Here is an 18,414-nt window from a genome sequence, read left to right as displayed (position 1 = left end):
TTACATATATGGAACACAACATAAAATTTACAATTTTGTTGAGTCTAGTTATGTGTAGTACTAGAATTCACTGAAATACTCTTAAATTGATATATGAATTAAGGAATTTGTAACTAACATTAAATGATTATTAAAATGCAGGCCTAGTATTTTGCAGTAAGGTGAATAAACAAATAAATAGATGTAACAATATACAAAAATGCACATATGCACACACACACACACACACATATATATATATATATAATATATATATATATATATATATATATATATATATATATATATATATATATATATATATATATATATATATATATATATATATATATATATATAATGCATACAGTAGTTGCTCTTTACAATAGCTACTTCGATCTTGTTATAGTTATAGCCCTAATTAAATTAGTATAAGTAAAATTACATTATGTTGAAGTTCTGTATGAGTGATAAATGTTTATTTCAATAAAATGGGATATATAGACAAAAGATACTGCTACCAATGGGTGATAATTATACTGGACCTTGGTCCTGGTATAGTTAACTTGTATTTACATTCCTGTGAATGGCAATTTTTATCACGTAACTATAGCCTATGGATATAAGAATAAAAGAATAAAATATGGAATGTAGGCCAAGGGCCAAGCACTGGAGCCTCTGAGGTCATTCAGCACTGAAAAGGATAATGGGTAATTAGGTTTTAAAGGTGTAACAGGAGGAAAACCTCGCAGTTGCACTATGAAACAATTATTAGGAGAGGGTGGAAAGTAAGAGAATATGAACAGAGGTACAGCAAAAGAAACGAAAGGGGTTGCAGCTAGCGTCTGAAGTGATGCTGCAAAGGACCGTAAGAAATTCCTGCAGTGCACTGATGGTACTAATAACACCCTACAAAGAACGTTATTAACATGGAGGATATCTTTCTTAATCTAACAAGTGGCACGTTGAGGTCATCTACCACCTCTCTTTTGCATTTTGTTTATTTTCTTGAAGCTTGGTAAACTTTATACAGTACTATACTTTTGCTTACTTGCCTCTCATGGATTGCAAACTCAGAGTTCCAGTAATATATCCAAATACATTAACCAGTTCACATTTTTCAAGATCACTTGGGTCAAGGAAATATTCACCGACTCTAATTAGCTTTGGATGCATGGTTTTGTTTTTAACAAAAAAAAATTATGAAATTTAAATCATAAAGCCATGCACTGGGGCACTTATAGTCAATCAGCTCATAAGACTGTGAAAAGAGGGAGCTAAAGTGGTTGGACATCAAGATAAACAGAAAACAAAGAGTAAGTAAATAAGATGAAGTACAGTAAAAATCATCAGAGTGAAACTGGGAGAAAACTGTACTAACTAGTTACAGCTGGAGAAGTTCGAGAGCAAAATGGAAGAATGGAAAATGGAATTGGAGTAAAGGCGAAGGCAAAACAAGAATCCAGCTATGGGCCAAAAGGACGTGAAAAATTAGCAGCTTCCTTTTACCAATTTTTTTTTTTTAATTCGATGCCGTACCGGTTTCTGCTTATCAAGTTTCATTCTAACAGCATTCCTTGTATTCTTTCAGTTCTACCCGAGCGTTCTTGCGTACAAAAGGTACCTGCGAAGACTATTTTCAATGTTGCTAAACAACCTTAGCACAATGAGGTGAACTACCAAGTGGTACATACTTCCAGACTACCTGATAAAAAATTCTAGAGGGAAAATAAAACACGAAGCACAATACATTGGTATCTATTTACACGACTGCTTTAAGAAAATATACAGTTTTAATATAAAAGGAAAGAATGCAAAGAATTGCATTAAATTATTTAACATCTTAATCAACATGGTCTAGCACATTTTCTTTTCAAGTCTGAATGGAATAGAACTGTTTATCTACATTTCAGAACACTGAAAACATTGACCATGTCTTAATGATAAAAAGCTAAAAACATTTCACACACTCTCCAACTACCACTGTACAAATGAACCTCAGTCTATGAATACAGATCTGACCAAAACTAAAGAGCAACAGTAACAGATAATGGCAAGAAAACAAAAACGGTAATGTACAAATGCCGTCCTTTGTCACGGTAGAAAGTCTGCTGTAACTGTATAGGTCATGTCAATTCAATAGAATCGAAAAGTTGTATCCTAGAAGTACTGTATAGCCCCGCTTCTGTCCCTTGCTACTGCATACAGTCACGTCCTCACAACCTGCGACGACTGAGACACTGAACTACTGCGTATGAATTACATGTTTCTAATTACTGATCCCTGTTCCCATTCATTGACTCTGCCAGATTTCATACTCTTGATACAGCATCACGATAAATCTTATTTACAACCATAAATTCTATTATCAAAGAGCTACACAGTCATGTCAAATATTCAAATCATCAACTTCCAACACACAAAAGAAATGGAGAAATTGCATATCTGGTCTTTTTTTTTTTATCTAAAACACTGTAAGCTGGACCAGTAATGAATTGCTTGCATAGGCTTTTGGGCATCACCTTCTGACATGTTATGAATTCAAAAGGTGAAGTTGCAAGACACCATTGAATATACTGTGCAAAATGGCAGATATATACAATGTATATACTGTATGCTATGATACAGTACATTAAGAAAAACATTCATCCCATTTTTCCCCCCTCACAGTCCTCCTTATATTTCCCATCTATAAGAAATGAAGAACTGTGATCATCCCACTGACAATGCCATGGTCCTTTCACTGAGCAAACACACCAACATCAACACCATCCCACTCATGATTCCTCACCTCCTGTTGAAAAGTCTGAATGACTGAGAAAATAAATAATAAATACCTCAAATTTATAAACAAATATCTGAAAATTTTTAAATTAAATGAAATTATGCTCAACAGATCAATATTTTACATGACAAATGGGAATTCATAACTAAAAATATAACAATTTTGAGAATAAAAGCAGTCATTACAACAAAATTAAAAATGCTAAGTAAAAACTGTAGTGATGCTAGAAACATTAAGAAACCATAAAACCATCAAGCAACGTCTCACTGATAACAGCAGCTCAAGCCAATAATTCTGATAAGATAAAAATGATTTGCTGTCTACAAAAATTATTCACGACTTTACATTAAAAGGTAAAAAACTCATGTTTCTTAAAAATACATTACCTGAATACTGTTACCTAATCACTTCAGCACAAACATGCAAAATGCATTTATGGCATAAAATCTATGACTCCAAAACTGTGAAAGACTGAATTTAGTTTGAACACGATTATCATTCTGAGATAACAATTAAGATAAGTTAAAAAATATTTTGAGATTCCAAACACACATTCATTTGCAACCAAATTTTCATATTTAGTAATCAAATGTGACAGAAATGACTGTACTTGTGTTTCATTTTCATTCTGACTTTTGTGAAATAAACATATCTGATAACAAACCAAGAAGCGTCAGTCAGACACCAAACAGGAAAATAATTCAAAAAGATGGTAATCTAAGAGTGTTTCCATGCCTTGTAACTGATCAGTAAAGTGAAACATCAAAAGCTTCACTTTTGAATAAGCCAATTATTTTCAATTCAAATACCGTACAGTTTAACCAAATCTTTATGGGCTGAAAAATTACCAACCAGACCTCTTTGTAGTGAAGTGCAAACTGGACTAACTTAAGCAAGACCTTTCAATATCACGTCATGAGTTCTAGATGGTAATGTCCTATATTTCTCACATCAGATCGCTTCTTACTGGTTTTTAACCTCAACGTGGAGAATCAAATCAAACACACTGCCTCTCAATATTCAAAATCCATTGCAGAATAAAATTATATTTGTAACCCACTCAAATGTGATATAGCTTCCCTTGTACACAACTGTTAGATTTGGGGCAAACAACTGCTCTAGTAAGGTGACATTAAGTGTATTCCCTTACAAAGAAAATTTTAAAATTGGTCTCTAATTTAAATGTTGTTATTTAACAACAATAAAGGGAACTACTAATATCAAAAGTCTGGTACCTTACCCAGGTAGCACTAAAAATGAGATGCCAAGTGTATTATGATGAAACATAATTTGCCCTCTTGTGTGGTTGGAGAAGCCTATGAAAACCTATGCTGGGGAACAAGCAGCATCAAGTAACTGTAAATTTAACTCTCTGATATAATATGACATTAAATTTACTCTGTGCATTGTGTCATTATTAATGAGGGACTTTCACAGAAATTAATTCCCCATTAATGCTTGTTTCCACAATATCGTGAGATACTGATCTGCAGTCTTGTTTTTATTACTGAAAACAGAACATATGCCTGACACTAAAACTGATTAACAGTTTCATGGGACTTGTTTCTCCATATAATTGAAAACATTATTCCATTCTGTTGCTTTAAAAGTTTTCCAGAAGCCCTTGAGTTAAAACATCAACTTTACGATTCCTTAGTACATTACGACACAATTCTGAGAGGACCCAAGAATCTTCATCTTCGTGACCACACTCCCTTCTAAACTTGTACAATATACATGTTTCTACCAATCCTTCAAACTGCTCTGTAAAATTTTGCTTTTCTTCATAATTAGCACCACAATGAATAATTCAACAGCAGCTGTGACTGTGACAACACAATACTTCACGAGCAATGTGGGCACTTCAGCGAATGAGGCAAGCCACACAAAGTCTTGCTGGGCTAATACAATCGTGATGGCAAAATGCACCGCACTTCATGCACATGATCATGGCTTTCATGTTGCACGGGCAACCTTCTTCACTGTTGTCGTCCGATTTGTTCTGCTGCTGCGTCATCAGATGGAGGCTAGGGTTCATGCCTCCCCCCGCCATCCCCTGGATGTTCATGCCATTCATACCAGGCAAGTTATGCATTTGATTCATATTCATATTGTGCATGCTATTTATATTGTGCATATTCATGTGAGACATGTTGTTCATCATGCGAACAGCGTTTGGCCTGATGTTGCTCATGTGAGGTTGCGCTTGTTGGAGCTGTGCTTGCTGGTGGTGTTGCTGCAGCTGTTGCTGCTGCTGCTGCTGCAATTGTTGATGTTGCAGTTGTTGGATTTGTGGTTGTGGTTGTTGTTGTTGCACCTGAATCTGCTTTTGTTGATGTAACTGCATCTGCTGTTGCTGTTGCTGTTGCTGCTGCTGTTGATGCTGTTGCTGCTGGACCTGCTGCTCTTGTTGCTGATGGTTCTGTGAAATAACCGAGATGAGATTCTGGGTGGCAGCAGCCGCAGAAGTGGGAGTAATCGTAGCTACTGCTGTAAGCTGACCAACACTCTCCGACATATTCACGACACTCGTAGGCGAGGCAACTGATACTGCAATATGCAGCTGTGGCTCTCCATCTTCCAAAGTCTCATTCAGAGTTCTAACTTCCAACGGATTACTAACTGCCCCAGTCCGTGTCATGACAAGCTGATTGCCGTCACAGCTACTTACACCTGAACTGGGGTCACCTTCGGATAAAAAATGCGGACCAGCGGGAGATAATATTGTGGTGGGGGAGCCCTGAGGGCTCGTCGTGTGAACGACTATCCTAGGTCCTACGCTTGACGGACGTGGCGACAGAGGCATCATTCCGCTACTTTTGTTGGGTGGTGCACTTGCTGCTCTTGGTGGATGCTGCTGCTGCTGTTCCATTAAATCTCCATTCACTGTTGGCAGAGACTCCAATCTCAAGACTTGGAAGCTAGTTCTTCTCACAATTATGGGCTTCCCTCTGCCTGCTGGTGGCCGCAGAATAGTGATGGGCCGTGAAGTGGCTGCGGGTGGTGCCATACTTCCCTCACATACCTCCTGTTCCAAAGGAAAATCAATAACTGTCAAAAACTAAACCTGTAACCTCTCTTAGCAAGGAAGCTCAAGAATCTATATCCATAAACTTGAATAAACAATTTGGAAAATACATGCTTATAAAATCTACAGAGCACATATGACCACTGACAGACTTCATATTTGATGATAAAGCTAAGTCAAAACACCAATAATTATTTTCAGATTACAATATATAAATATTGTTTATATATTTAGAATTGAGATATGACTTGTCATGCTTTCAAAAACAACAAATTTATGCTCCAAGTATGTGTAAAGTAGATTCTATTAGTTTAAAACATCATAAAAAACTTAGCTTTCAGTTGAAAGGATACCCCTGTATATTTCAGTAAATAACAAATTAAAATTTTCAATAAAAAATACAACTTACAGAACGGAAACATTTAACAAAAATATGAGAAACATTGTCACATAACTACTCTATAAACTTTGTCCAAATAATGTTCTTGAAGCTATTCTATAACAATTTCATGCAGATGCAGCCAATGGTCAAACATGCAAATTCAATTTTTATTTCAAGTACGACTCCATCCCAATCAGAATAAAACTGACACCACATTTATAGAAATAGATTTAATAAGCTTCACGTATAATGGTCCAGTTTGGACCTTTACTTCAACTTCAAGAGCCTACATTTACAGATAAATTAAAATTAAAGCAATTAAATCTGGCAAGAAGCAATGAAATGTATGACCATGAACCACGAAATCAAACCATTCACCTTAGCGTATGTCATTCAGTAAAACATCACATCAAAGTCTACAGTTTACATCACAGAGCTTTTCAATATGGCATCTAAAACATTCAAACCAACCACTTTTGAACGATAAACAAACAGAGCAAACAACTTTTTATAGCCGTCCAACCTTCTAAGCCAAAACGATAGCAAAAATGAAAGGCAATGTTTCAGAGAACACACTAATTGAAAACCATTTAGAAAACACAGCAATCTAAAAATATTTCTTCTACAACGTTTAATAACGACTTTCAACTAGCGAAATACAATCTAGAAGAGTTATATACAATGACAAATCCCATATAACACAAATCAAAGTACAGTATTTAATTTCCATACAATGCACAATACTAAAAAACACACACAAAATAATTCTACAAAACAGTAATAATCTTCATTTAATGATTATAAAAGAGAAAAGTCTAACTGATAACCACTTGAATATTACTATGAAAATAAATTAGAGGAAATATGAATACAATGTATATCGCTGGGCATCCCTTTCAAGTACAGCACAGATTTGCCTAAGGAAGTTTCCAAAGAACAGAATCTCCATAGGTTATGTGAAAAATACCAAATTCTAAAGTAATTTGTATTTTTCCTAGCGTCAAACCTATGCTTTCATAGATGGAGTTACTTGTGCTTGCTGCATTTTGGCTGTCACTGAATCATCTCAAAAAACAAAATCCTACAGAGTAGGCCTACAGTCGCCCATGGCCTGAGCTGGCCTTATTCTTCCTTCGTCATTGCAGTTGTGTCTGCTTTAGCACATTCACTGAGTTATATCCTGCTTTCGTTGAAGTACTTTGTCTTTGTGCACGTAGGATGTCCATCCCCATTATGTTATTTCTGCGTCTCCAAGTGCATCTTTCCTCCAAAAGCACAGTGTGTGTTTCGTGAGCACTATATAACTTAACTGGCCTTTTTTTTTTGAAGAGGAAGATTGCGTGCTTAGCTGTTGCAAGTAGCACGAATGTGGCAACCGCTTTTGTCCGTAGGCAAGTGATAGTGTGCACCAGGAACTAATCTATTTAAAGCTGTATTATTTTGCCAGTAAATGCAGTTGCAGCACATCCAGAACTACAAACTTTACTAGCAGTACTTAATTGTACAAAATATGCTGCCTTTGGGGCCATTCTACCACTTTGATTTTTGCAACAAGAGAGGGACTAAGGAGAGAGAACTCAAATGCTATCTATCTCACCTCTTTAAAAATAATAATAGGGAGAAACAAAATCCAGGTTTAATCCCAGAAATGGCAATATACTCCCCTTATGAAACAAAGGAAGTTATAGGGCTGGAAGAACAGAAAGGATAGACTTCCAAAGTTTGTTGATGGTGGACGGCAGGTCACACAACTTTCCATTTTTTGTTAAGAGCAAATGCCAATGGAACAAGTGGCCTAATATAATTTTCTAACCTAGATCTGATAAGGAAAACATAAAAGAAAGCAACAGCTCTCCTGCCTCTTAAAGGAAAGGTTAGAATCAGGAAAAAAAAATTCAACAGGAAGAAAATTCTGCAGCTTGGTAGTGACAGGTAAGAAAGTTATAAAATTTTAATTCTCTAGTAATACTGAAGTGGGCCAGCATTTTATTTTGGAAAAAAAAAAAAAATGTGCATTGCTTAAATACTCAAGGCCCTCAGACCCATCTACTTGGCAATCAGTGTCATACTTCCACGAAGACCTGATTTTTCGGTCAAACTAGTTCCCATTCTAGGGTTTAATAAGCCTAATTTTGATTACTACTGTTGTTGCAGTGGCACAATTCCTTGACTTCCAAAACCTTTATAATCTCTGGAGATTTCAATGCTAAGCAAAGACATCACATCTTATGTTTTTGAGCAGCATGGTAGGTCAGCTCTCTGGGGTCCTGTTATTTTTGTTAATGTTTCCAGTCAATAATAACATAATTCAGAGTGATAGTCCTTGGATGAAATAGTAAACAGTTCCGAGTAAGGGTTTGGTAATCATCCTGAGGTAGTATCTGTCCTGCCTTGCTGCAGTGTCTTTTGACAACTGAATTTGGTATGAATCTTCCAAGTTAATTCAGAAAAATTGCTTTGCAAATTGTATAGCAACAGGAGTAATGACTGAAAGTATTAGGATGTAACTATTTTCTCAGGATTATTCTTGAAAAATGTATAATCCTCAAAAATGTTAAAGTATAGGCATTCATAACTATACATGAGTTGCAATCCTCAAACCTTGAACATAAAGTGACTGACTGTACATCGACAGGTTTTGATGACAAAACAATCCTAGCTACTCCATAAAAATAACAAAACCATAAAAATGCTCCCCCATTAAGGACACTTACTTGAAATTTATGTAGTCATAAATACAGTATTCAATAAAAGAATAAAAGAAATGACAGAACCATAGATTAACAAGGTGATGTGGTCTTCTACCTTGTTTGTTAAACAAGCAAAAGCAATATCTAGGGACATCTGACAGTTAAGAACATGAACAAATATGACTAATGGGATTCTTGGAGAGCACTGGAACAATGTAGACTGGCCTGTAACTATAGCAACCAGCAGTTATACAAATCTTTGAGGCATCATTACCATTATTTACTTAAAACAAAAAATCCCTTAGGCCACATACCTAATTCATAGGGTGCCCTAAAGTTGGCATAAAAACAAAAAAATTACATCCATCACTTCTGAAATGCAGTATTTCTTTTACGTCGTTTCCTTTTCTAAAAGTCCTTTTTGATCGACTGTCTTTGCCACACAAAAGAAATGAGATATATTTAGAGAAAGTCCATTAACCATACTGAACATTATACTTTGGACACAGAATCCAAGTCACACCAACTGTATCCTTTCTGAACAATGACCCAAAGCACATCTACTCATTCCATGAGATATGCTCACTCACCCTCACTGCACTTCCACTTGGCGCTATCACCATCCTTGCTGCATCTCTCCCAGACCACTTCTGTTTTTTGCCAATCCCTTTACATTTCATTTATTAATTATTCAGCTGACTGTGTAACACTGTACTTTTGCTTAGTGTTGGTTCTGTCTGAAAGCAAGATTTTAGTTTGTGTCGAGATGTGAAGGCAGTAACATCTTATTCATTGGTTACTGTAATCCTTTCTTTGTGAGTGTTACTATTTTAATTGCATACACTTCACTTGACTATGAATTCATTGTTTTTTCTTTTCCAGTTCATTCCCTTGTGAAGCTCTGGTGTGTTGGCGAGTGAATTTTGTTCATAGGTATAAACTCTGTTATGAGGGTCACAAAATATCTTTTAATGTGTACAAGATAATTGATTTTTAGACTAATATTATTGTTTATGCACTAACCCTTAGCCTTCATTTACCAGCCAGTTTGCTAATTGGAGATGAGTTCTGTTGTACAATTTTGCAATTTTTCCTCAAGTGAGGTTTGTTAACCAGCAGTAAGTATTTTTGCGGGTTAAGCATCGAATTTAAATGGGTGTTTTTCCCAGATTTGTGTACTTAAGGCCTAGAGTTCTGTGCTATTTATTTTGTTTTTCTAACTTATTTGCCTCTTTCTTGCCTCAACATACTTGGGGCTTACCACAGTAGGACTGTAGCTTTTTAATACCATCCTAAGATCAATACCATCATCATCTCCTTGTCAGGGACAAGAGGCCTTGATGGGACAGAACAATGGTACATTTTCACTAAAAAGAAGTCTTCCAAGTGTCATACTTCCAACGTGCTTATTGATATCTCCTTTGTGGTCAAGACTCAGAACCTGTCTCCTACACCATCAGTTAAGGAACACTATTATTCAGATTTAGTCAACTCATGCCATGAAGGCCTGGGACAATGCCACGGAGATAACTAAAAGAGGAAAGGTGTGGGCTCCTCTTCCCAAGCTGATCCTTTAGAAGTCACACCAGTTACCTCTGATGAAAGATCTTTGTGCTGACTTCTTCACAAGCTATGGATGCAATCACTATTACCACTTTTCCTTTGCTTGAGGACTCACTGAGACATTTCTTGACTTATTCATTCTGTTCCAAGACTGTCAGCAACACTCCAAGTTGAGTCCTAGGTTTTTTTGTAGCACCTTCCATATGAACCCCTCAGTAATGGCTTGTTACTCAATGTGACACTAAAGATATGTTGTCAACAAGTTATGCATTCAAAGAATTGGTCTTTGACAGGAGTTTTCTTTGCTCCTGGATTTATTGCTAAGACAGTCTTTCAACAATAGTGACATAATGACGGCACCTTTTGCAGTTCCAGACCTATCTGCAATCTTCAGGTGGAAAGGATATTTATCTTTGTCCAGTTCACAAGGTAGCATTGCAAAGAATTTTAAGCACTCCTAAAGTGAGTTGTTCATGGTACCAAAGGTGGTGATACCTTACACAAACAGACCCGTGACCAGAGAGCAACCTAAACAGAGCTTTGGTAAAACATGGTGAAAGAGGAACCACAGCACCTTCAAAAAATTACATCCAAGAGGAAAAAAGAGAACTGGTCTTACAAGCAATACACAAAAGCTCAAAATGTGGTGAAATACTGGCATGCATGGTCATGAAAAGTAATTAAGATGAAGAATGCAGCCCACAACTGTTAGTTTCAGCAACTGTATAAGCATCATCATTACAGAGACCTACAAAAGAATGATAATGCCAGCCAGTGGAAAGGTTGCTCCTTACAATAACATGTAGTGAGCTTTCCAGCAGTTATCTACTAAATAAAGCATTGCGAAGTTGACATACTGGTCTAACTGCCAAGACTGAAACCAAACAAACTTTTTATTATGTATCTTTTCCTTTTTCCATTTCTAAACCAAAGTTTAAATATTCATAAGGTTATGATCACTTAACCAATGTGATACTGCACCCAGTGATGCATATATTGCTTTCTCACTACAGTGAACATCCTTGCTTTGCATATATAGTCACATGGAAAGAATTTGTAATTGGTAGGATAATAAGACCATGTACCTTACCTATGAGACTGTACATGGCTGCTATTTAGGGTTGAGGTCTATTCATCGATTACTGGTTTTTTCACTAACGCAAAATATAATCCCTACAACTTCCAGCTACAGATTACAAGAATAAAAGTACCATGCATGCTAAAGCCACACATACTAACACGGAATGACTGAGTTTCCCAAAAATCAAGTATTGACAGCCTTTACAAGACACTCAACACAAAGTACAATATTTAACTTGACATAAGAGAAGTAAACTAGAATAATGTTTGTAAAACTGGTGACCAACAACAGCCATTAATAAAAGCAAGCTTATTACTACAATCTACACACCGAGAAGTGGTATTCTCTATCCTATCAGTGAGGCTCTATTGGCTTTACGACATTGGTCATCATAATTGCAAAAAAATTCTATGTTTAGATCTCAAAGTATGAAATGATATTCAAACAGTAACAGCAGAATGGACAAAATCCTGACCCACTCAAGAGTAGATTCAAATGAAAGGATAAGACAATGATTTTGTCGTTTTACAAGCAAGGTAAACTAAAAAACAAAATACTGTCACTAGTATGATGACAACAATCCACACAACTCCACAATTCACAGGAACTGAGCCTCAGTGAAAGGAATTCTGACTGCTAAGTTTAGCTGCTACATTAAAAAGATTACATACTTCTACCACGGTCAGGGTCTCACCTGAAGGAGGAGAGGTCTGGTATGTGGTAAGCACACTGAAGTGGGGATGCAGGTCAAGTGAGCCGCCAGGGGGGACTTAACAACGGGCAAGCCTCCACTCGCTACTTGGTTCGACACTGTAACAGGGTTGGCAGCGGCTGAAACTGGGGGTGCAGAGGAAGCAGATATCTGGGAGTTTAGGGAAGGAACAGAGGTTGTAGGGGTTGAGACTTTGCTTGGGGTGGCGGCAACCCCGGAAGAGGTCTGAATAGGCAAAAGTTGGACAGGGCTAAAGTTTGAGACAGAGGATGGACTGTTTGCTGTCACAGGAGAGGGACATGGTGTGGTAGAAATAGAAGCAGGGCTCTGGATTGTAAACAAAGATGCAGGGCTTTGACTGGAGGACCGTGAAGCAGGACTAAAAACTGTGGAAACAGATGAAGGGCTCTGAATTGATGCAGAAAGGGATGAGGGACAATGAAGAGAATTTTGAGAAAGAGGAGGAGAGTGCTGGAAGCTGGTTATAAGTGGTGGGCTGTGAACAGGAGAGGTAGAAGATATTCCTCCACTCTGTGTAACTACTACTTCAGGTAAAGAGAGACTGACAGGAGCAACAGATGAAGGAGGGGGTGGCAAAGGTGGTGGTGGTGGTGGTGGGGGAGGTGGTGGAGGTGGAGGGGGTGGCGGTGGAGGAGGATTCTGAATCACTTCTGAAATAACTGTCGGGGGACTAAGAGGGTTAGGAGATGAGAAGGAAGCAATGTTAAAAGGTGGCTGTGAATGAGCCTGAGATTCAGCAGGAATCGATACAACCAAAGGCAAGCAACTGGTAGTACTGCTGCTGCTGCTGTTGTTCTGGTGAAGCACCACAATACGACCACTGTTCATACCACATCCATCACTGGCCTGGGATGACATGACAACAACAGTTGTCCCAGACTCACTACCCTGGTTAGTCAAGCCCAACCCATCACCACAGTTAGTGACAAGACTGGAAAACCCACTGGTGCCCCAAGCACTAACTCCACCTTGACCTGACACTACAATGTGATCTGAAAGGTTAGTAACAGCACCACTTTCTCTCAGAGACCCTCCACCACAAGCCAATACCTGCTGTTGCTGTTTTTCCAAAACAAATGATGAAGTAGTGCTTCTACTGGTGGGGGACAAGGGTACCTGGGATGTTGGTGGCTGTGATGCAACCACTTGACGAAGGACTACGGTCCCCGTAGATGGTCCCGGGGGTGGTGCCAAGGAGGTAGCATTGTCGCTTGCCATGGGTAGTGCCACTTGACGAATGAATCGCGTTCCAGGTGCAGCCACAAGCTGGGTTCCCTGCACCGGGTTGACATTGTTACTACTATTATGAACAGCTTTCACCACTGCAATTGCTGAGAGCTGGTGGGCTTGAGGAGCAGCCTGGACTAACACGTGACTACTGCTACTGCTATTATTGCTTGCCATGGTAGTAGATGCAAGAGCCCCATGAGAACTGCTACTGATGGGTGGTTTAACTTCTGCAAGCAATGCTGAAGGAGATTTCAACTGAGCCTGAAGCTGTTCTTTGTTGGGGCTGTTGGCTATGACCTCCTGGACAATCTCGTATGATCTCTGGATGTTGACTCCCCCTGGACTTTTGCTCACCTTGATCACTGTTCCACCACATATGGGCTGAAAAATTTGAGGTCACATGATACATATTTTACAAAACATTCTGACTTTGGTAAATGAATACGTATTGCGAATGTGCAAAAATAAAATGAAAATGTATCATTTCTGTAATACATAAATATTTACACAACACTGCAAATACAGTACATCTATTTTTACAGCAGTTATTATGACTATTGTTACATTTCCTAGATTAACCAGACCAATGAGATGGCAAATATTCTCAACCCTGATAAGGCTACCCTGAAATCTTTGCTCTTAATAAATTCATTAGATCTCATTTAGTAAATTACTATTTCTGTACTTAAAACCTAAACAACTGGATAAACTAAAAATATTGAAGATTTAAAGCTTAATGTTCTTTTGGGATTAAAAATTGTTTTATAGAGTATGTTAAATTGAAAAGTGCTCTGAATTTAGTCTCCCATATGACATAATGGATTTATTTTTCTGGGACTGGGATTCATACACAATCGGAGGGATTATACTGTCTGTTTCAAATACCAAGTTAGTTCTCAAGTTTACCATTTTTTCCATCATTTTACAAACACATCTTGTTACAGAGAAAACGGAGAAATGTTGGTCTTTGGTTAGATGGTCTGCTTAGATCTATTTGTCTGATTTTGTAATTAGCATAACATACAGTAAACGCTTATTTCTAGAGTTTAAACCCTAAATGAGACAAAATTATGCTTCCAAAGCACTTTAATTTCATTAAAAGTTAGCTTAATGCCGTAGTGTAACTCATATTTCATTACAGTACTAAAAGGAAGAGGTTGAGAGAGAGAGAGAGAGAGAGAGAGAGAGAGAGAGAGAGAGAGAGAGAGAGAGAGAGAGAGGGGGGCAAGTGTTAGGAGGTTACTGTTAGGAGAGGGTTGAAAGTAAGATGGAAGAAAGAGGATATAAACGGAGGTACAGTGGTAAAAGGAATGCAAGGGGTTGCAGCGAGAGAGAGAGAGAGAGAGAGAGAGAGAGAGAGAGAGAGAGAGAGAGAGAGAGAGAGAGAGAGAGAGAGAGAGAGAGAGAGAGAGAGCAACATAAAACCCATTTAAATTTCACTGAGAATGAGAGAAGCAAGTGATGAGTAGAAGAAAATGTGTACAAATGGAGGACTTACCTGAGGTAGTGTTTTTATGCTTTTCATTTTAGATGGCACGCTTGCATGTGTCACGGATGGCACAGCGGGCACAATGGCTTTGGAAGAAGGACTAACAACAGCAGTTGGTACCCGATTTCCTGACTGGTCAATCTGTCTTGAGGTACCAGCAACCATTACTGCCCTAGGAATAGGTGGACTCGGAGATGTCGCTAAGGACATGGCTGGTGAAAGCACTTGAACGACTGGCGAGAGCCTTGAAGGCGTTCCTGGTCCTGGAGAGACTCTCATAGGGGATATCCTAGCAGCTGGAGACATTAAGGGGTTGGCAACCACAACAGGGCTGCTTGATGTGGGTGATGGAGAACTCACTACCACTACTGTTGAAGCAGCTGCTTTGCCAGATGTAGCTTTCGCAGGCTGTGAGATTACCACTGGATTGAGCATCTTTAAATTATTATTTGGAACAGTCCTGGCAACAGACACTGCCGGGTTAGACATCAGAGCTGTTGTCACTGCTGTTACCACTGCTGGTACCTTTGATCGTGGTACATCACTCGAAACACTAACATTACTCCCAATTTGTCTCTGGCAAGAAACTGGAGTAGGTACAGGTTTTGCAACGATGCATTTTTGTCCATCTATACCTATCTTTTTAACAGTTACAGAACTAGGAACTGGGAGAGGTTCTTTTCTCTTCAGCCCATCCTTGGAATTATTACTAGAGTCTATGGTAATCATCTGAGTAGGAGGTGAAGATGACAATTTGTCCTCTAATGGTAATGTTGGCTGACATCCACTCATCACTGTCACTAAGTTATTCCGGTTGCTGGGGATTAATGAATAGGAGGAGCTTGCCAACACACAAGGACTACTACTACTTGGAATAACACCACAAGGAGAAATAACGTAATTTCCAGGGGGAGAAGAGCACGAAGTACTGGCCACTGAAGGGGTTGAAGGGAAAGAAGGAGTAGAATCTTCAAGAACACTACTAGCACTGGTTTCTTCAGCAATCTTTTTCTCCCTGGCAGCACGCCTAGCTGCGCGTCTTTCAGCTCTTCGCTGGTTGCGGTTTGCTATGTGTTCCACCACCTTTTTAAGCTGAACTAAGTGTTCTTCTGTAAAATTTGAGGTGAAGGCTGGTGCCGCAAGAGAAAGATCTGGGGGTGACACTGGTAGGGTACCAGCCGAAGGTGAAGAAGGGCTACTAATGCTCCCTTCTCCTTCCAAGCTGCTGGCCCAACCTTGCTTGACACCCCACAGAGGCTCAAAGTGGGCAACCTGTAAATAAAAAACTCATTTATAAAATCAGCACTCGAAAATATCAATAAATTTCAATTAAAAAATTTTATGTGTGCAGTAAATTAATTCATACATACTGTATATATAAAATCTAAACTCTATTTCATGACAAAACACAACATGCCTACGTAATCATGTGATGCATCATAAACTGCCTTTATTTCTTGAATGTGAAAATCCCAATCATAGTAACTTGTACCAGTCAAGATTAAGAAGCTACTACTGTGCATGTTAAGGCACAAAACCCACTTCCCTCTCACTCTGTGAGAAAATTAGTAAAAATCCAGGATACGATGAAGGGAGGAAAGCACTTTAATGAATGTTTAATGAATTGTGTGAAAAAACTTCTTTCATGTAAAAAAGTCACCTGTTTTATCACAACGCATTTAATCATTCATTGCCATTAATCATGTAAAATGCATGATTGCTGTAGGACGAGAGATAAAGAAGGATAATAAAGGAAAAATAAGATCAGAAGCCAACCTTCCAAACTCCCAGCAAAGATGGCTATTTGAGAGAGAGAGAGAGAGAGAGAGAGAGAGAGAGAGAGAGAGAGAGAGAGAGAGAGAGAGAGAGAGAGAGAGAGAGAGAGAGAGAGAAGAAACAAATAAGATAAATAAAAAGTAAACCAAATAAGACAAACAATGTAGTTTAATTACAATGGTGTTCAACTTCCTTCATCTTCCCACAAGTTGTCCTAACTTAATTCAGATTTTACATTCTCTGTTGGTCCCTCTGTCATGTCAACTTCCTCAAGTTTGTGTTCATTTTCATTATTTAAAAATATTGCCTCCGTTATTCCATTACTTGCGTTTTTTTAGCTTCAATGTCTCCACTGTCATCATTTGCATACTCTACACTCAATTTAGTACACCAAGAGTTAACATCAATTTAGCACTCCAATAAGAGTTAAGTGTAATTTATGGCAATAATACTCATGAACATTGTTAAATTTTGTTAAACTTTTGCATTTTTCAGATTGAAAGTCTGAAACAGCAGTGAAACATGCCAACTCACAATGTGATCTTTACGTTTCTCGGTACAACTTACCTTCCAAGGATCTAACTTTGTGCGTTCCTTTTCAGCTTCCACCTTGAGCTTGACTTGGTTGTCGTGAGTAAATTCCCCTTCACCAAGACGGCACCTCCACGACTCGCAAGCACGACCAAAGAATTCATTGTTGAGGCCAGTTGCTGACACTCTGAATGTAAAAGAACATTATTAGAATTCATTGTTGAGGCCAGTTGCTGACACTCTGAATGTAAAAGAACATTATTAGAATTCATTGTTGAGGCCAGTTGCTGACACTCTGAATGTAAAAGAACATTATTAGAACCCCCAACATAAACTGAACAAGTTAGTGCCAAATGTTCTGTCGAGTATATCTGTAAAAGACAAAATTTTGTATTCTAGCAAGAACAAATATCTTACATAATTTATTCATTCCAACCAGACAAAATTTTAGTTAATGTAATACTTGTACGAGTAATTCAAGGAATAATTTCCAACAACTGTATTGTGTTTACTTAAAATTACACTCAAAAATATTCATCAAGGTAATTCACAAAAAAGGTCACTTACTTGAAAGTGTTATCAATTCCCACACTTTGATCAACAAGAGGCAACAGCTGAGTGAGGCGATGCTGATAAGCTGGAGGTAAACTGGAAAATGTGTGCTTGTTCAAGATTGCTCGTAAGTTTAACCCAGCCAATATGGAGTCTGGTGTTTCCAAATCCACATTACCTTCCTTGGTCTGTGCAAGTTGTGCAGCGGCTGACAACTTGCGTTGAGATCTGTTGAATGGTAGAGGAATGGTTAAGAGTTATCATTTACAATAACAAAGCATTTTATACAGCGCCATAAATGAGCTGAGAATGTTGAATCAGTAGTCTGGATAAAGAATTTACTATTAACAATCACTACAATGCAGTAATAATAAGGTTGAGAATCCTTGATACAAAATGCTTGGGACACTAAGTGTTTTGGATTCTAGAAGTTGTTGCATCTTGGAAAATAAAAGTGCTTCTCATTCTACAGCACTTTTCTTATGAATGGCTACAACCTGGTTGGGTGATGAACACTTCATCAAATCCCTCTCATTTTCAACTGTGATGGCACACACTTTGACAGTACTGATAGCTTATATCTATTACTTTTCTA

At 38.0% G+C, this 18,414-nt stretch overlaps 1 protein-coding gene across 16 annotated transcripts in view; it reads right to left on the bottom strand.

The window, feature by feature from the left end:
* Window positions 1-1,721: 1,721 nt before the first annotated feature.
* The window catches only part of Asx (Additional sex combs), a 34,799-nt gene continuing 18,106 nt past the window's right edge, over window positions 1,722-18,414 (bottom strand). For 9 of the 16 annotated variants that reach the window (XM_067099361.1, XM_067099359.1, XM_067099362.1 and 6 more), the window contains 5 exons: window positions 17,835-18,047; window positions 17,304-17,454; window positions 14,970-16,232; window positions 12,203-13,852; window positions 1,722-5,792 (listed from right to left, as the gene is read on the bottom strand). In XM_067099361.1, coding sequence (XP_066955462.1) covers window positions 4,629-5,792; window positions 12,203-13,852; window positions 14,970-16,232; window positions 17,304-17,454; window positions 17,835-18,047 — 4,441 coding nt within the window. In that variant the 3' untranslated portion in view covers window positions 1,722-4,628. The remainder of the gene's footprint in view (window positions 5,793-12,202; window positions 13,853-14,969; window positions 16,233-17,303; window positions 17,455-17,834; window positions 18,048-18,414) is intronic. The other 7 variants (XM_067099373.1, XM_067099371.1, XM_067099370.1 and 4 more) reach the window with 2 other exon arrangements.

The sequence above is a fragment of the Macrobrachium rosenbergii genome, chromosome 55 (assembly GCF_040412425.1).
Source record: "Macrobrachium rosenbergii isolate ZJJX-2024 chromosome 55, ASM4041242v1, whole genome shotgun sequence".
NCBI lineage: Eukaryota > Metazoa > Arthropoda > Malacostraca > Decapoda > Palaemonidae > Macrobrachium > Macrobrachium rosenbergii.
Note: the sequence above shows the minus strand (reverse complement) of the source record. Positions and strands in the feature narration are given on the sequence as shown.